General features: G+C 36.1%; 1 protein-coding gene across 1 annotated transcript in view; it reads left to right on the top strand.

Moving 5' to 3' along the window:
* Positions 1-17543, top strand: part of LOC143753478 (uncharacterized) — a 107980-nt gene that overhangs the window by 30301 nt on the left and 60136 nt on the right. Inside the window, 11 exon segments of the mRNA XM_077245834.1 lie at positions 1-53; positions 1511-1735; positions 3618-3724; positions 6339-6527; positions 7267-7384; positions 8277-8457; positions 9530-9677; positions 10506-10680; positions 11622-11799; positions 12785-12911; positions 13913-14032. The exon segment at positions 1-53 is cut by the window's left edge and continues 117 nt beyond it. Coding sequence (XP_077101949.1) covers positions 1-53; positions 1511-1735; positions 3618-3724; positions 6339-6527; positions 7267-7384; positions 8277-8457; positions 9530-9677; positions 10506-10680; positions 11622-11799; positions 12785-12911; positions 13913-14032 — 1621 coding nt within the window.

The following is a 17543-nucleotide window of genomic DNA, read 5'->3' as shown; positions in this document are numbered from 1 at the left end:
GGTGTTTCGACCCAGCCTCGGCCCAATCAAGGACTTCATCGACAAGCACTGTGGTGGGGCGGCCCAAGCAAGCTTCCTGTTTTTATTATGTTATGTATATTTTTGATCATTCATATGTGACCCTGTACCACAAAACCAGTCACATGGGTAATTTTTTTTGAAATTGAGATGTATATCATCTGAAAGCTGAACACATAAGCTTTCCGTTGATGTATGGTTTGTTAGGAAAGGACAAAATTTGGCTGAGATAAAAAATCTGGAATCTGAGGATGCAAAAAAATCTAAACATTGAGAAAATCGCCTTTAAAGTTGTTCATTTATGTTCACGATTGTGCTGCATTCACTCACAAAAATAAAGTTTTATATATTTACGGTAGCAAATTTACTAAATATCTTCATGGAACATGATCTTTACTTAATATCCTAATGATTTTTGGCATAAAAGAAAAATCTATAATTTTGACCCATACAATGTATCGTTGGCTACTGCCACAGATATAGCTGTGCGACTCGTGACTGGGTTTGTGGTCCAGGGTCACAGAGTACAATCATGTAGTATATTTCATTTTACATAGTGCTCAATGCAATCACAAAGTGTCTTTACAAATACAAATATGTAATAATAATAATTTTTCATATAATTATGTACAATTTTAAATATAAATTGTCCTCCAGATTTGTTAAATTGTAAAAAAAAGTTGTTTAAAAAAAAAGAAAGAAGGAAAGGAAAAGTTAAATAAAACAAAATTAATAAGGGTAAAAAATAATAATGATAAAAAATAAAATAAAATAAAAAGGTAACTGTACATCCAGGGAGAGTTATTCCTGCTCAATGCAATCACAAAGTGTCTTTACAATACAAATATGTACAATAACCTAATCTGTTTTAAATATATTCTACATAAAATTATAATGAGAACATTGTTATTATTGTGTGATTGGGACTTTTGTTTTTGTAATCAGGCTCTCAAAAAGTTTAGTAAAAAATTGGATTTAGATTTATCGGCCAATATATCGGTTATTATATTTCTATATGCAATATTTTTCTAGCTAAGTGTTTTTCTTTTCCCGAATATCAGCATAATTGCACATGCAATATTAATTTTATACAACAGTTCAATAACCAAGAAGTTAAAATTGTGAGCTACATTTTAGACAGTATTGTCTGTTTTTGCTCTGTTTGGCCAATGGAAATAGTTCCAAACACAAGCAGGGCACAGTAAGCAGAAACACACATATATTTCAATATTCGAGACATTATTTTTTAAAAATCTCAGTATTATTTATGCAGTTGTAATTGATTTTAGCTAAGCTGTTAGATGCAAAAAAATTGATCCCTTAAAACTCATATTTGATAACTAAAATTACATTTTTAAACGTTTTTTCCTTGAAAAAAATTAAAAAATTATAGTGTGTATAATTTTAAATCGTCAAAATGTCATTTTTTGTCAATATTAGGGATAAACGTCTTGTTTTTTGTTGGTTCTCACTGCAAACATCGTTTATCCAGGTGAAACGGAGCTGCTGGCTCTCGAGGTTTCTCCCGGTGTCTTGCTGAGAGTCACCAGCGATACGAGCGACAAGCACTTCTCAGAGTCGGCACAGGCTCTGGACCCGGTCGGAACCGCTGGTCACCTGGTCTCCATCGTGGTGTCTGATGGGATACCGAACACGCCCACGGCGCTCTTAGCCAATCACATGGAGAGTGCGCTGAACGTAGCAGTCGCACAAGAAGGTAGGAGCTGCTTTTCTCACGTCTCGTCTGCACTACGGGTGTCACGATCCAATACATATCACGATACTGAACTCACAATACCATATTACTGCGATACTCCAAACATGTGATAAAAGGTTAACAAGAAATGTACTGTTGATTAAAATGCTAAATTTGGTGTTACATTGTGTGTGTAAATGAAAAGGTTTCGGACTTGGTGCTGGAAACCCAAAGCACAGCACAATAGAGACGCCGAATGACAATATTCATGATTCTGAAGCTGAAAATACAGAATTTTAGACTAATATGTTTGTACTTTTTCACTAATATGTAGGCCACTTTTACTGTAACATCAGACATTTGGCATTATCAGCACCCACAAATATGCATTATTATACATTATATTCAACCATATATATAGTAGTTTAATGTAGTACTGACACTAAACTTGAATTTTTTCCCACACAGTAATTTTTTATTTTGGGTGAACTATCCACAATGTATATTGTCACTATCCACGATACATATTGTTGCATTTTTGTATTGCGATATACACTCACCTAAAGGATTATTAGGAACACCTGTTCAATTTCTCATTAATGCAATTATCTAATCAACCAATCACATGGCAGTTGCTTCAATGCATTTAGGGGTGTGGTCCTGGTCAAGACAATCTCCTGAACTCCAAACTGAATGTCAGAATGGGAAAGAAAGGTGATTTAAGCAATTTTGATCGTGGCATGGTTGTTGGTGCCAGACGGGCCGGTTTGAGTATTTCACAATCTGCTCAGTTACTGGGATTTTCACGCACAACCATTTCTAGGGTTTACAAAGAATGGTGTGAAAAGGGAAAAGCATCCAGTATGCGGCAGTCCTGTGGGCGAAAATGCCTTGTTGATGCTAGAGGTCAGAGGAGAATGGGCCGACTGATTCAAGCTGATAGAAGAGCAACTTTGACTGAAATAACCACTCGTTACAACCAAGGTATGCAGCAAAGCATTTGTGAAGCCACAACACGCACAACCTTGAGGCGGATGGGCTACAACAGCAGAAGACCCCACCGGGTACCACTCATCTCCACTACAAATAGGAAAAAGAGGCTACAATTTGCAAGAGCTCACCAAAATTGGACAGTTGAAGACTGGAAAAATGTTGCCTGGTCTGATGAGTCTGGATTTCTGTTGAGACATTCAGATGGTAGAGTCAGTATTTGGCGTAAACAGAATGAGAACATGGATCCATCATGTCTTGTTACCACTGTGCAGGCTGGTGGTGGTGGTGTAATGGTGTGGGGGGTGTTTTCTTGGCACACTTTAGGCCCCTTAGTGCCAATTGGGCATCGTTTAAATGCCACGGCCTACCTGAGCATTGTTTCTGACCATGTCCATCCCTTTATGGCCACCATGTACCCATCCTCTGATGGCTACTTCCAGCAGGATAATGCACCATGTCACAAAGCTCGAATCATTTCAAATGTGTTTCTTGAACATGACAATGAGTTCACTGTACTAAAATGGCCCCCACAGTCACCAGATCTCAACCCAATAGAGCATCTTTGGGATGTGGTGGAACGGGAGCTTCGTGCCCTGGATGTGCATCCCACAAATCTCCATCAACTGCAAGATGCTATCCTATCAATATGGGCCAACATTTCTAAAGAATGCTTTCAGCACCTTGTTGAATCAATACCACGTAGAATTAAGGCAGTTCTGAAGGCGAAAGGGGGTCAAACACAGTATTAGTATGGTGTTCCTAATAATCCTTTAGGTGAGTGTATTGTGACACGATATATATTATTACACCCCTAGTCTGCACTGGTTTGTTTATCTTGTCTGTAACACATTATCTCTGCCAATGATTTAACGTGGACTCATATCATGTTTGCATTCTGGGTTGTTAACAGAAATAACGCCCGGGGAGGATGAGTACTCGTGTGGCGGCGTGGCTCGGTTTGTGCTCGAATGCATCGCAAAGATGCCCACGAGAATTTGCAAGGAACTATTGCAGCAGGTAAAGAGAAATAATAATCTGTCTTCAATCAAACTGTGAAAGAAACCAACTTTCACTATGCATTACAAAAAAATGTCTTGTTTTTCAGTACAAATATCTAAACGAATACATTAAGATATTAACTAATATAAACATTTCTTAAGTTATAAAGTGTTGTTTTCTGAAAACATTATCAAAATGAAGTCAGTTTGTACTTAAAGCAAATACAAATATCTGTCAATGGGGTCAGAAAAGTTGTTGTTTTCACTTTAGATTGTTTATTTTTCTGACCTCATTGGCAGATATTTGTTCTTGTTTTAATCACAAGCTCATTTTGATAAGATATACGTTTTGTTTTCTGAAAAATGTATCAATTAAGTGCCTTGATGCTTTAAATTATTTTTGTTTTTGTGTCGTAAACACAGTGGCTTATGAACGTAAGAAAACGGATGCGTATCGTTATATTGGATCCATGCATTAGTTCTTAAACTGGCAGCAGTCTAATAAACCTGACGCTGTCCGTGTCATTAATGTTCCTCAAACTATAAAAGACAAAGAATTAATCTTAGTTAAAGCTACAAAAGTGATTTTCTCTATTAAATTTATACAGTGAAGACTGTTATTTTACATTTGATTATTCAAATTCTCTACCTGAATACTGTTAGACTTACCGAAAAAATTTGTTTTTATAAATATTTCATTTTTATCTTTCTTCTGTTGTATTTATCTACGGTTGTAATTTGATTTCTGTTTTTTTATGCAGATCCACTCCTTCTACATAATCACCCCAATCATCCTAGAAAGATTAATTATTTCAAAATAGAGCTATTCAAGTCATCTGGTGAAATGATTTTCATATTATAGAAAAACAAAAAACAAATATCGCGATGTTAGTTTTACCCAATGTCATGCAGCTCTAGTTATAATGCATTATATCCTTTCATAAGTAATCGCAACCAAAGTTAAAATGCATCATAATATTTGCAAATTCCTTGTTGCTTCTGAAATTAGCTGTTTGTCGTGTGTTTTAAAGCATTATACTTCCTAAGGCTGAATTGATAAGTATTATAATGCATTATAACTGTGGGTATTATTATTCATTGGATCCTACAATGCATTATAAGTAATGATTGCATTAAAAATACTTTTATAAAACATTATATATATAAAGGCTAAAATATAAAATGTTAATAATATATTTAAACTCGTTTAATACTTAATATCTTCAGTCATGTTGAATCTCCAGTAAATGTATCTTGATTTAAAAATGTTTAGATATTTGTGCTGGAAAACAAGATAAAAACACTGAGGAAGAACATCATTTTTTGCAGTGTTAGATCAGTCGTGTTAGTCAAATATTGGGTAACACTTTACAATAAGGTTCATTAGTTAACATTAGTTAATGTATTAACTAACAATGAGCAATATATTTATTACAGTATTTATTATTCTTTGTGAATTTTAGTTAATAAAAACAGCTGTTCATGTTAGTTCTCAGTGCATTAACTAATGTTAACTAATACAACCTTTGATTTTAATAACGTATTAGTAAATGTTGACAATATTAACTAAGATTAATAAATGCTGAAGAAGTATTGTTCATTCTTAGTTCTTGTTAACTAATGAACCTTATTGTAAAGTGTTACCAATATTGCTAGGCGAAGATCATTTTCCCATCATCACTCGGGTGTTAGACGAGACGTCTCGTGTGTGGGAACCAGAGGCTCTCGAGGCGGGAAAAAGCCCTGTATCTAGGTTGTTGTCATGACAACCGTTGCCGAGTGTCTGTCTTCGAGGGTTAGCGGTTCAGTCTCCTGTCACATCATTAGTCTCGAACGCCTTTCTTCATTCCCATAATGACACGAGAGCGCCGGATCCCACTCTTCCTACTGGATATTTGGTTTATGATTAGCCTTAGGCTGGCATTTGGCAGCTAATTTCTGATGGATGATTCACGTTTTGTTTTGCTGCTTGGCTATAAATTCACTTTAGTATGTTTTTTAAAGCCCCCCTGTAGACAATAATTGTATCTTTTAAAACTCATCTTTGATCACCAAAATGACATATGTAAACGTATTTTCCTTGAAAAATAATTGTCATGCCTTAAAATATCTTGAATGTAATTCGACACCCTCGCCTCATTTAGTATGCGCGGTTCTATGAATATGCAAATGAGCCCCGCCTCCACTCACTCAGCTCAGCTCACAGATCCACTCGTTGACGATCACATGTTGATCTGATTGGTTAGATCAAGATGCATTTACTAAAGTAGTAAAATGACATAAGATATTAAGTCTTTTTTTCTGAGGAAATAAATAAAATTGAGTTTTTGCTTAAAACAAGTGAAATTATCTGCCAATGGGGTAAGATAATAATAATCTTGTTTCTGTTTGAATTAGGATTATTCTTCTAACCCCATTGGCAGATCATTTAGCTTTTTTTAAGCATCAACTCAATTCAAATAATTTTGATTAATTCTGCCGGAAAACAGGACATCATTTCTTGTCATTTTATTCACCTAGTAAATGCATCTTGATTAAGAATTTTCTAGATATTTGGACTGGAAACAAGACAAAAATGCTAAGTAAGAAAAGCATTTTTTGCATGATTTGGTGTTTGTAATGATTTTGTGCAGGTGTTTTTGGAGCCGCTCTCTAAAGTGCTCGGTCAGGCCAAATCTAAAGCCCTCCTGCTGGACGCTGCCCGTTCAAACACACGTCACCTGAACAAACTGCATCAGATGGGCCTTCTTCTGGGCATAACCGAGTGGAGAGGAGACTTCAACAGCAAACTGGTTTCTCCAGCTCGTCCCGAACTCAAGAAGGTCTGAGTTCACTTCCAGTTTCCTTAATCAGAACCTCGTTTCAAACTGGATTCTGTACACACCAAAATTGTTTCAAACACTGTTTTCACTTTTGGTGACTTTACAAATGCGCACTTTTAAAGGTTTCCAAAAGGTTATAAAATACAGTAACTGTTTTCATCTCATTGCGAGGGAGGATGCATCGAAATAAAACCAAAATTGCATTATGACTGCGATTTAATTAAATTAATATTTGCGCTGCATGTTTCAGCGTGAAGCGCAAATCTGTGTTTATTTACACATGAGCAGCTCATTTCAGTTGCTTTAATGTGCATTTTTCTTAAATACTTTTTATTTTACAATGGAACATTACAAATACTTGTTTTTTTAAGCAATTTAATCATTATTTTTTATGAATAATAATTTAGTAGTAGTATTATTACTACTATTATTTATAGTTATTCTGATATAAACACAACATTTTGGACAAATTGTGCCGTACTACAAAAAAGCACAGCAAACCTGAATTTTTTTTAAATCGCATTTTAAGTCTCAATTGCAATTTTTATCATGCATCTTTAATTTAAAGTCACAAATGATAACCAGCAGACAATGCAAAAGCAATGCAACACAACTATATAAGTATAAAGATGTCACTATCTATATGTTTTGCATTGACGCTGCTTCTGAATAGCGTTACAGGAAGCATGTGAAGTAACTGAATGAGAAAATGTTCAGATTTAGGGTTTTTTCTCTGCAGTTTGTGGTGGAGGACTCGATGAGCGACATGTCTTCAGTGTTGAGTGTGAATGAGATGGAGAAGGATGAGCAAGCGCTCAGCTCGTCCTCCGGCAGCCCGAGAGAAGCCCGACTGCAGGGTGAGCATCACTCGCTGCTCCATCAGCGGAATATTTCAGAAATCACATGATAAACAGCAGCTGTGCTGTTACAGAAGTTTCATTAAAAACTCAGAACTTCTGTCTTTTAATTCTTAGGGTCAGTGAGAGGGATTTTACTGCAAAACTTAGAAATGAAATAAAAGAACAATAAAAAATAGGGATAATGGCTGTAGGATCATATGGCTTAAACATGAAAGATAGACAATAAAAAAGTGATAAAAATGTGTAAAAGAATATGATTTAAATTCCGTAAATTAATAATAAAAGTGATTCAAATGTGTAGAAAAATGTCTTAAAAATGAAATAAAAAACAATATACAAATAATATGATAAAAAGGTGTAGGGAAATATGGCTTAATTTAAATAAAAGAACAATAAAAATGTGTTAACGTGTGTAGAAAAATATGGTTTAAAATTATATAAAATAACAATAAAAAGTGATCAAATTTTAAAAAAATTGGCTTAAAAATTATATAAAATAACATATAAGAATATATAATATAATATAATATAATATAATATATATATATAATAATAAGAATAAAGTGATAAAAATGTGTAGAAAAATATGGTTTAAAATTAAATAAAAGAACAATTTTTTTTAAAGTGTAGGAAGTTTCAAATTAAATAAAAGAACAATAAAAAAACGTGTTAAAATGTGTAGAAAATTGTTTAAAATGGAATAAAAGAATGATAAAAAATAAAAAATGTGTAGAAAAATATGGTTTAAAAAAATAAGAACAATAAAAAAAGAGTTAAAATGTGTAGAATATGTTTTAAAATTAAATAAAAGTACAATAAAAAGGTGACAAAATGTGTAGAAAACTGTCCCCTTTTAAAGCACTTTTTTTTTTCCGAAATGTTCATTCAGACAGTGAAGATGATGGTGATGATGACGAAGATGAGCAGATGTACGAGCTGGTGTCTGAGCACAATGAAGAGACCGACACCAGTGATGAAGAAGAAGAGGAGGACAGAGGAAACTCCATAACTGATGATAAACCAGAGGAAGAAGAGCTCGATCAACACAGAGCCATCGTAGAGGACATCAGGTTGGTTCAGCGCACGAAGCTCGAGTGCAAGCGCAGGCTCGATCGCTGCTAATCACTGGTGGAGCGCATCACAAAATTCACGGATCGGATCATTTACGGTTTTTGACCCACGGATCGGATCATTTTTCGGATCAGCAAAAAAACCCCAATATATATATTGGGGGGGGGGGGGGGGGTGTAACTTTGCTTTCATTTATTACTTAAAGCTCACTTGAAGTTCTTCGATACCACATCAACAACTACTAGCCTAACTGATAAAGTTTAAACATTATTATAGACAAGTGAACAGTCAGTAATAAAATAAGAACAAATACACAAATTACAAGCAGAGATGAATACTATATAACAAATTTACAAAGTCTAATAGTAGTTTTCAGGTACAGAAATTAATAATTAAGCCTAAATGTAAATAACACTATTTGTTCACTGTAGAAATTAAATATAGTTTCATCTTTAAAGCAAGGAATGCAATAGAAGTGCTGCAAAATCTCGGTGCTCTTTGGTTGTGTGGGATAATTCAGCTCCAAAAAACAAAGGCACTCGAATTGTGTTGAAAAAAGTTAAAAAGCCTTTATTTACTCCTTGCTTTAAGCATTTAAAATTGGTGACAGGTACACCTACGCGTTGCGGCTTTACATGCCTTCGTCAGGGTGTGTGTTCATCTTTGTTAAAGCTGTATTTTGCTGTTTTATTAACATTAATGAGACAGACAACAGCAGGAATATTAGTCTACTGTCACTTTAAGACCGAATAAACTGACAAACATCCGGTTTCTTTCTCAACTGTTCACTCACGACAGAACCGAGAGAATACTTACCGAGACGGGTATTTAGACGGGTATTTTGTGTTTATGTGTCCGTTCAAGGGAACGAGGAATCAATTCGGTGTTCGAGCGCTATCTGAAACACACCCGTCTCTCTCTCTCTCTCTCTCTCTGAGTGTGTGTGAGGCTGTGCGCGCAGATAATGCGCTAATCCTGATTTTTTCCGTGGGGCAGCTGATCTGTACAGATCATAGATGAACTGCGATCCGTAGCACCCCTAATCTGCTGACGCTGTTTGTGCTGTTGCAGGAAAGCTGAGTTCGGCATCGGCGTGGAGCTGAACGAGGAGGGCCAGAACCTGATGAGGAAGCAGCAGGCGAGACTGGGCCGCAGTCTGGAGCGCCTCTCCACCGAGCTCTACAGCAAAGACACACACTTCGTCCTCGAGCTCATTCAGGTCCGCCCACATATCCTCTACAGGGTTCATTTCGTTGACAACATTTTTTAACAGACAAAAACGAGACGACAGCTAAATAAAAACCAGTTTTGAATGACAAAAACTATGACGAAAATCTATTGAAATTTTCGTCAACGTTTATAAACTAGAGGGAAATTTTCACTAGGGACGATTTTTGGGAAGAGATCCAGTCAGAACGTGTGAAAAGTGTCGATTGCGGGAGTTGGCAGCCCTGAAGTCTTTAATGTAATATAGTGATCCATAATAAATAGGGATGTAACAATATAGCGTGTCGTAATATGATGTATAAAAACGCAACAATATGTATCGTGGATAGTTCATCCAAAATGAAAATGACTGTGTGAGAAAAAAATTCAAGTTTTCAGAGTTTTAGTGTCAGTACTACATTAAACTACTAAATAAAGGTCAAACTCAGAATCATGAATATTGTCATTCGGCGTCTCTATTGTGCTGTGCTTTGGGTTTCCAGCACCAAGTCCGAAACCTTTTCATTTACACACACAATGTAACACCAAATTTAGCATTTTAATCAAGACTACATTTCTTGTTAACCTTTTATCACATGTCTTGGAGTATCGCAGTAATATGGTATCGTGAGTTCAGTATCGTGATATGTATTGGATCGTGACATGAGGGAATCGTTACACCCCTAATAATAAAGATGTTAAATTGTTTTGAATCGTACACTACCCGGTATAAGTTTGGAATACGTTTTTTTTTAAAGAAGTTCTGAATGCCTGAGAGTTACAGCCCTGATCCTCAGCTGTGTGTGTGTGTGTGTGTGCGTGTGTGTGTGTGTGTGTGCAGAACGCTGATGATAACAGTTACCCTGAGGGTGGAGAGACACCGGCTCTGATGTTCGTGGTGGAGAGAGACTGCATCGCCATCATGAACAACGAGAGCGGCTTCGAGGAGAGGAACGTGCGGGCCGTATGTGACGTCGGCAGGAGCACCAAAGGAAAACACAAATATGGCTACATCGGTACTGGAAACACTCTATCTATCATCCATCTATCTATCTATCATCTATCTATCATCCATCTATCATCTATTATTTTGTCTGTCCATCCATTCATCTATTGTTTTTGGGGTTGGTTACCAAACTCTGTACTTTTAAGGGCACTGACCAAATTACGTCGGTACTACCGAATACCGATTCACATTAAATCAATCAGTGTAAAATTTCGGCACCTGAGAACGCATCTGTGCGCGAGGGTAAGGCCGTGTGTCCACCAAAGCGATTTTAGCCGGCTGAAAACGCCTAGCTGTGGGCGCTTGAGCGTTTTGGCAGCGCTGCGTTTTTTCAGTTGAGACGATTCGTTGCTATGATACAGAATATCCGCAGCACAGTTTACTTGTAACTGATTTCGTAGATAATTTGTTTCATACAAAAAAGTTATTTTTCATCCATTTTGTTCGCCTAGCTCTGCTGGTTGACGTCGTTGTACAGAAAGAATGTTGTGACGGTTGTTCGGTGTGATATTAGTCCCGCCCCTCCTGCACTGTGATTGGACGGCTGTGTAAAAAGTGACAGTGATGAGCGCAGCGTTTTACCCAAAGTTGAACATTTTTCAACTCTCGGCGACCAGTAAAAAACGCTGAACGATGAGCGCTTGAGCGTTAAATACACACACAGCGCCTCGTTACGCTCATGGTGTTTAAAAAACGTGCAGCCCTCCCATTGAAAACAATTGGAATTTTACGCCAGCCGCGGGAAAAAACGCTTTGGTGGACACGCGGCCTAAGACTATTTTAACTCGAATCCTGCATGTTCTGTGTGAATGAGTGGCGCAGATGCGCGGTTTCATTTACCTCACACACGCACGCACGCACACACACACACATGCTGAAGCACGCGTGACGCTCGTTGTGTTTTCACCGCCTCTATTTACCCACAATCTTTCCTCTTTTTTTGTCATACAGGACAAAAGGGCATTGGCTTTAAATCAGTTTTTAAAGTCACCGACTGTCCTGAGATCCACTCAAATGGCTTCCACATTAAATTCGACAAGACCAGCGGCCCCATGGGATACATCTTACCACACTGGGTCGAGCAGGAGAGGCCCGTGAGCCAAGCTGCCAAAGACATCGCAGAGCAGAGGTCAAACACAATCACAAGACTCATAAACAAGATTAAGTTGCCTGGAAATATGTTCATAATGATAAAATAATTTCATAATGCATACCTGTAAAGATTGAGTTGTAGTGGTATTTCTGTTGTTGTCACAGGGTTCAGGTACAGGAGCTTAAAGTACTTCAATTTGACTTTTTGAAATTTAAGTCCTGGAAAACCCTTGAATTTTTATGAAGAAGTATTTGCAAAGTGCTTGAATTATTGAAATACAATATATGGGAAATTTATTTTTAATTTTCCTTTCACGCAAAATTAACGCTGCATTTCGCATGGCTATGAGTGTGATATTGCTCATATAAATATCCAGGTGTATGATACAGCTTTTATTCTTCAAGTCAATCATATATTCTTGGGAGAAATAATCAGTTTGAATAGGGAAAGCGATATCTCTGTCATAGTATAGTTAAAGTTAGCTGCACTTTATTTGTACCATTTTGTTTTATTAGTTTATTTTTATTTATCTATTTACCTTTTTTTAGAATTTAAAAGATAATAAAGAAAGATATTATTTGATAAATGAGATCTCTGACTGTAATCCTTGAGAGAAAAAAATAAAGTCCTGGAATTTGGTTTTAAGCAGCAAAAAATACTTTTTTTACTTAGTATTTTTGTCTTGTTTCCAGTCCAAATATCTAAAAATTCTTAAATCAACAAGTATTCACTAGATAAGTAAAATAGGATAAGATACTAAGGCCTGTTTAAGGGTGAATTAATACAAATGAAGCGAGTTGATGCTTAAAAAAGCTAAATTTTTCGCCAATAGGCTAAGAAAAATAATCTCAATTCAAACAGAAACAAGATTATTTTTCTTAAGATTTAAGAAATGTTTGATATTTGGACTGGAAACGAGACAAAAATACTACGGTAAGTAAGAAAAGCATTTTTTGCAGTGTACGGCATCTGTACGAACCCTGTTGTTATGAATCTGCTCGTTGGTGTCTTTATATTCAAGATGGACGACAAAGATCCTCCTTCCCCTGCGGTCCGAAAACTACCAGACTAAAAACCTCTTCCATGATGTTCATCCCTCTCTCCTTCTCTTCCTCCATCGCCTTCGGTCCATCACTATCTTCAATGAGGTGAAGACCTGTTAACCCTTTAAAAACTTCTGTATAATAATTGATATCATAATCATAAATGATCAAATCTCCTCCAGTCCTTCTGTGTCTGATTGATAGTTTAGACTCTTTTATCATGTAAAAGTGTTTTAGTATGATTAAAACACACTTCAGCTCGTGATTCACGAGTCTTTCTGCTGTCAAATCTCCACAGATCTTCATCAAGTAAACGCAAGAATAACTTTCATATTGTTAGTAATATTTCAGCTGGACTGAAGCAGGTTTACTTGATTATCATACATCATTTTTTATTGAGGATCAAATGTGATGATCAGGTTTATTTGTTGATCTCTCAATCATCGTTGTATTGCATTGCATTATATGTTTTAAAACTACTTTGATCATAAAAGTAAGCATTTAAATATCATGTTACTTAGACATTGTTGGCAGATATTGATATTTATATGCATTTTATGTAAGTGTATTCTATACTGCCATAAAGATCTCATTGATTTACATTACAAACGACCATATACATCCATATCTGCACCAAATTGCATATTTTTGCTCAGTTTGAGTCTTGGATTAAAACTAAGCTATTTTTTCCCCTCCATATCACTATATCAGACTACAGCTGAAACTCGGAAGATTATAATATCGTGCAAAAGATGCAGCTTATGAAAACCCCAAATTCAAAATCTCAGAAAATTTGAATTTTACATGAAATCACTAAAAAAAAAGAATTTTAAATACAGAAATGTCGGCCCTCTGAAAAGTATAATCATGCATATGTATATAGTTATATACACTAAATATATTAGTTTCAGTTTTTAATTTGAATTACTGAAATACATGAACTGTTGCACGATATTATAATTTTTCCAGTTTCGCCTGAGCCATACAAGCCTGATGCATCAAATGCGATGCTCAACAAAAAACACTTTTTTTGTTTAGATATTGACTATTATTTCATACGTCAGGCTTTAAAGGTTTAATTGCATTTACTTGTGTTTCATCTTCAGACCGAGAAGCGTTTGGTATCGATGACACGCCGAGATTTGAGCCATAACATCTTGGAAGTGGCTCACACCGGTGGAGAAGAGCGCTGGCTGGTGGTCAAGAGGATACTGTACCCGAAAAAGGCCAGTCTCACACACTTTACATGTTCACGTTCAGTCAAACCAAACATTATTCACACACCAGATATCATTTTTGATATTTTTTTTACTAGTGTGTGCAGGACACTATAGTTCATTAATGCAAGTGAGGAGAGCAAAATAAAGTAAACTGACATATTAAACCCAAAATTCTGCATACTGTGATCAATTTGGGACCAAAAATGATTCAGACACTTAGGCCTCGTTTACACTGCAGGCCTTGATGCCCAATTCTGATTTGCTGCCTATATCTGTTGTTTTTTTTGACCACCCGTTTACACGTTCTTTCAATTGTGACCCTTATCCGATTCATGTCTTTACACTTGACATCTGAAACCCCGCGAATGCTTAACCCTTCGGAGTCTTGGGCTATTTTGGCGTTTTTGAGTACTTTTATTTTTTGTAAATTTTGCAACATAAACAAATGTTTACCATACCAATGTTTGGTATAATTTTTTTCAGCACAACATCACCTATATGACCAGACAATTAGTTTTTCACTTTGATGTACTCTATCAACATACTGGACCCAAAATCACACAAAAAACACAAAATCCGAATAGAAAAATTATAGCTTTTCTACTACAAAAAACACAAACATGCTCAATGAAGCATTTTAAAAGGTTTAAAATGTAAACACAAGTTGTAAATGTCAACATATACAGGCACAATTCAGATATAATCAAGCTATATACAAAAAAAATATGATTTACAAAAAAAAGCAGGTGTAGCCATAGGCTTTTTAATTTTTTTTAGCTCAGCCACTTTTTAAAACATGTTGTGCACACAATTATTCAGAGAGCTATATTTTAGGCCTTGCGTTCCCAGAGTATGAGGGTTCACAAATAGTGCAAATACAACATAAAAAAATGTAAAATTGAGATAAAATTAAACTATATGCAGCAAAAAGCAGGTGTGGCAATAGGCGTTTTTTCTTTTCTTTTTTGCTTAGAAACTCTACAAAACACTTCATGTACAATTACACAGATATCTACATTACAGGGATTTCATTCCTTGAGTAAGAGGGGTTCCTCAATACTGCAAATATACCATACAAAAGGTAAAATTAACACAAAATCAAACTATGCATACAACTGTTTACAACAAATATCAGGTGTTTTTTTTATTTTATTTTTTTTATCTGTGCCACTCCTCAAAACAGTTTATCTAAATCTACTCCTAAACTACTCCTAAACTATCTACACTACTCCTAAACTATCTACACTACTCCTAAACTACTCTCAAAATCTACTCAAACTCTTCCAAAAACTAGCAATAATCTCTCTCTCTATATATAACGTATATAAGTCTCTCTTTCTTCAACTCCGTAAATCCTCTGCCTTTCAATTTTGCGTCTTAGCTCAGTTGGCTCCTCCTCCATTCCCTCAAACGTGCAGCCTGAAGAGCAGAGTCAGCAGATTCACACATTTTTCTCCGTTTTGTTTTATGACAAAAACCGACGAAGTTATTAGAATAAATGCAACGCCTGTCGCATCCCATCTTGCGTTCTTTTACGAACGCGTCAGTATTTTTTTATATACATTTTAAATGATCATATCTCCGTTTTTACTTGGTCTATCAACACAAAACAAAAAGTAAAATAGAATTTCAAGCCAGCACTTTCCACAGAAGTGGACGGCAGCGCTCAACGTGACTTTGTTTTTATGCTTCGACGTGTTAAACTGGTCATGTAACTTGATCACGCCGGCGTGATCGGCGACCCCGAAGAGTTAAAGGGGGTTCTTGCACAGATGGACGAACGTGAAATATGCTTGATGCTAGCTGTGCGATATATGTGAAGTTCACCAAACATCATCATGATTTTGAGGAGGAGGACGAAGAGTGTCATCATTGCAGCTGCGCATGTGCTTCAGTTATTGTGTGCGAGAGAGATCTCAGGACTGGCGGGAACATACAACACGATCTCACGAAAGTGCGTCTCATACTATCTATACCGCTAATTTTATTTCTCGTGCCATTTACACGGCAAAAATAGATTTTGCGTTCATGATACGCACTGTAAACCCCTTGGGTAGCATTAGGTGTGTGGAGTGCGTGTGTATTACACGCCATAAAGAGCATATCATATGCACGCAAAAACTATTTTTGGCGTAAATGGCACTAGAAATGAAATGTGTGCTATAGACGCGCTTTCATGAGATCGTGGCGGGCTTTAACGAGGAGCAGTGGGTCTGAAATTTTAGGATGAGCAAGCCAACCTTTGATATGTTGTGTCAACGTGTGTCCACACTCCTCTCCTACGACGACACAACGTTTGCGCGTCTGGGTTTCTCTCGCCATTAAACCGCGGAGACGTAGCTAATGCCTCAGACAATCCGATCTGCATGTTTACATGAGAGTCGCATTGGCACATATCTGATTTATATCTGACAACATGAAGCATTGCTTGGTGATTGGTTGAGCTAAACTGGTATTATCTAATTGTGTAGTTAAATTTAACAGCTGACAGATATTCAACATAATTCATGTGTGAGAGTCTAACAGAAGGACGGACAAAACCAGTGAAATATCAACTGAGTTCTTGCCAGATTTTATTACCATTTTCTAAACTATAGCGAATAAACTGTGATAATATGAGAAATGTTGAAGTCTGAATATATTTTGGTTTGACTGTATGTCTAAAATGTGCTCAGAAACCAAGGGGAGATTGAGACTTGCTTCTGTATTGTTTACCTGTGTCCTTGTCCCAGTTTTACCTTCTTTTAATTGGCCGCTGTTCAGTTCCGGCTGTGTTCGGGGATCGGGACGTTACGCAAGCGTTACACTGCTTTATTCCTCTGGGGACCGAAACCTTTTACACTCGCGTCTCATTCAAACTTCATGCTAGGAATCTTATTAGCAAAGTGCATGAATGTTTCTCCTTCACATCCGATGTTCTCCGAGGGAATTCACAACACTGATTTTTCTCTTACTTGTAGTTTTAATACTGGAGACACGTAATTGATCACACGCAGAAATGTATTTTAGAGTCTAGTACACAACAAACTGCACACTGCAAAAAAGCTTTTTATTTTTGTCTTGTTTCCAGTCCAAATATCTAAAAATTCTTAAATCAAGATGTGTTTACTAGATTACTACTTTAGTAAATTCAACTTGATTTAAGAAATGTTTGATATTTGGACATTTCAGATACGCTCAAGTTGGGTGGTGTTTGTTTTAAAGAAATTGATTCTTTATACATTTATAATGTTGCAAAATATTTCTATTTAAAATAAATCACCATATTATAGTGATTTCTGAAGGATCATGTGACACTGAAGACTGGAGTAATGATGCTGAAAATTCAGCTTTGATCACAGGAATAAATTACACTTTATTGTATATTCACATAGAAAACAGCTGATTTACATTACAATAATATTTCACATTTTCTACTATATTTTTAATCAAATCAAAATTCTGCTTGGTGAGCATAAGAGACTCTTTCATAAACATTAAAAAATCTTATTTTTATTTTTTGCATTTATAAGTAAAA

Source organism: Siphateles boraxobius, unplaced genomic scaffold, assembly GCF_051911475.1.
Source record: "Siphateles boraxobius isolate OS27281-9 unplaced genomic scaffold, OSU_SipBor_1 103, whole genome shotgun sequence".
Taxonomy (NCBI): domain Eukaryota; kingdom Metazoa; phylum Chordata; class Actinopteri; order Cypriniformes; family Leuciscidae; genus Siphateles; species Siphateles boraxobius.
This window is presented reverse-complemented; position numbering and strand designations above follow the sequence as displayed.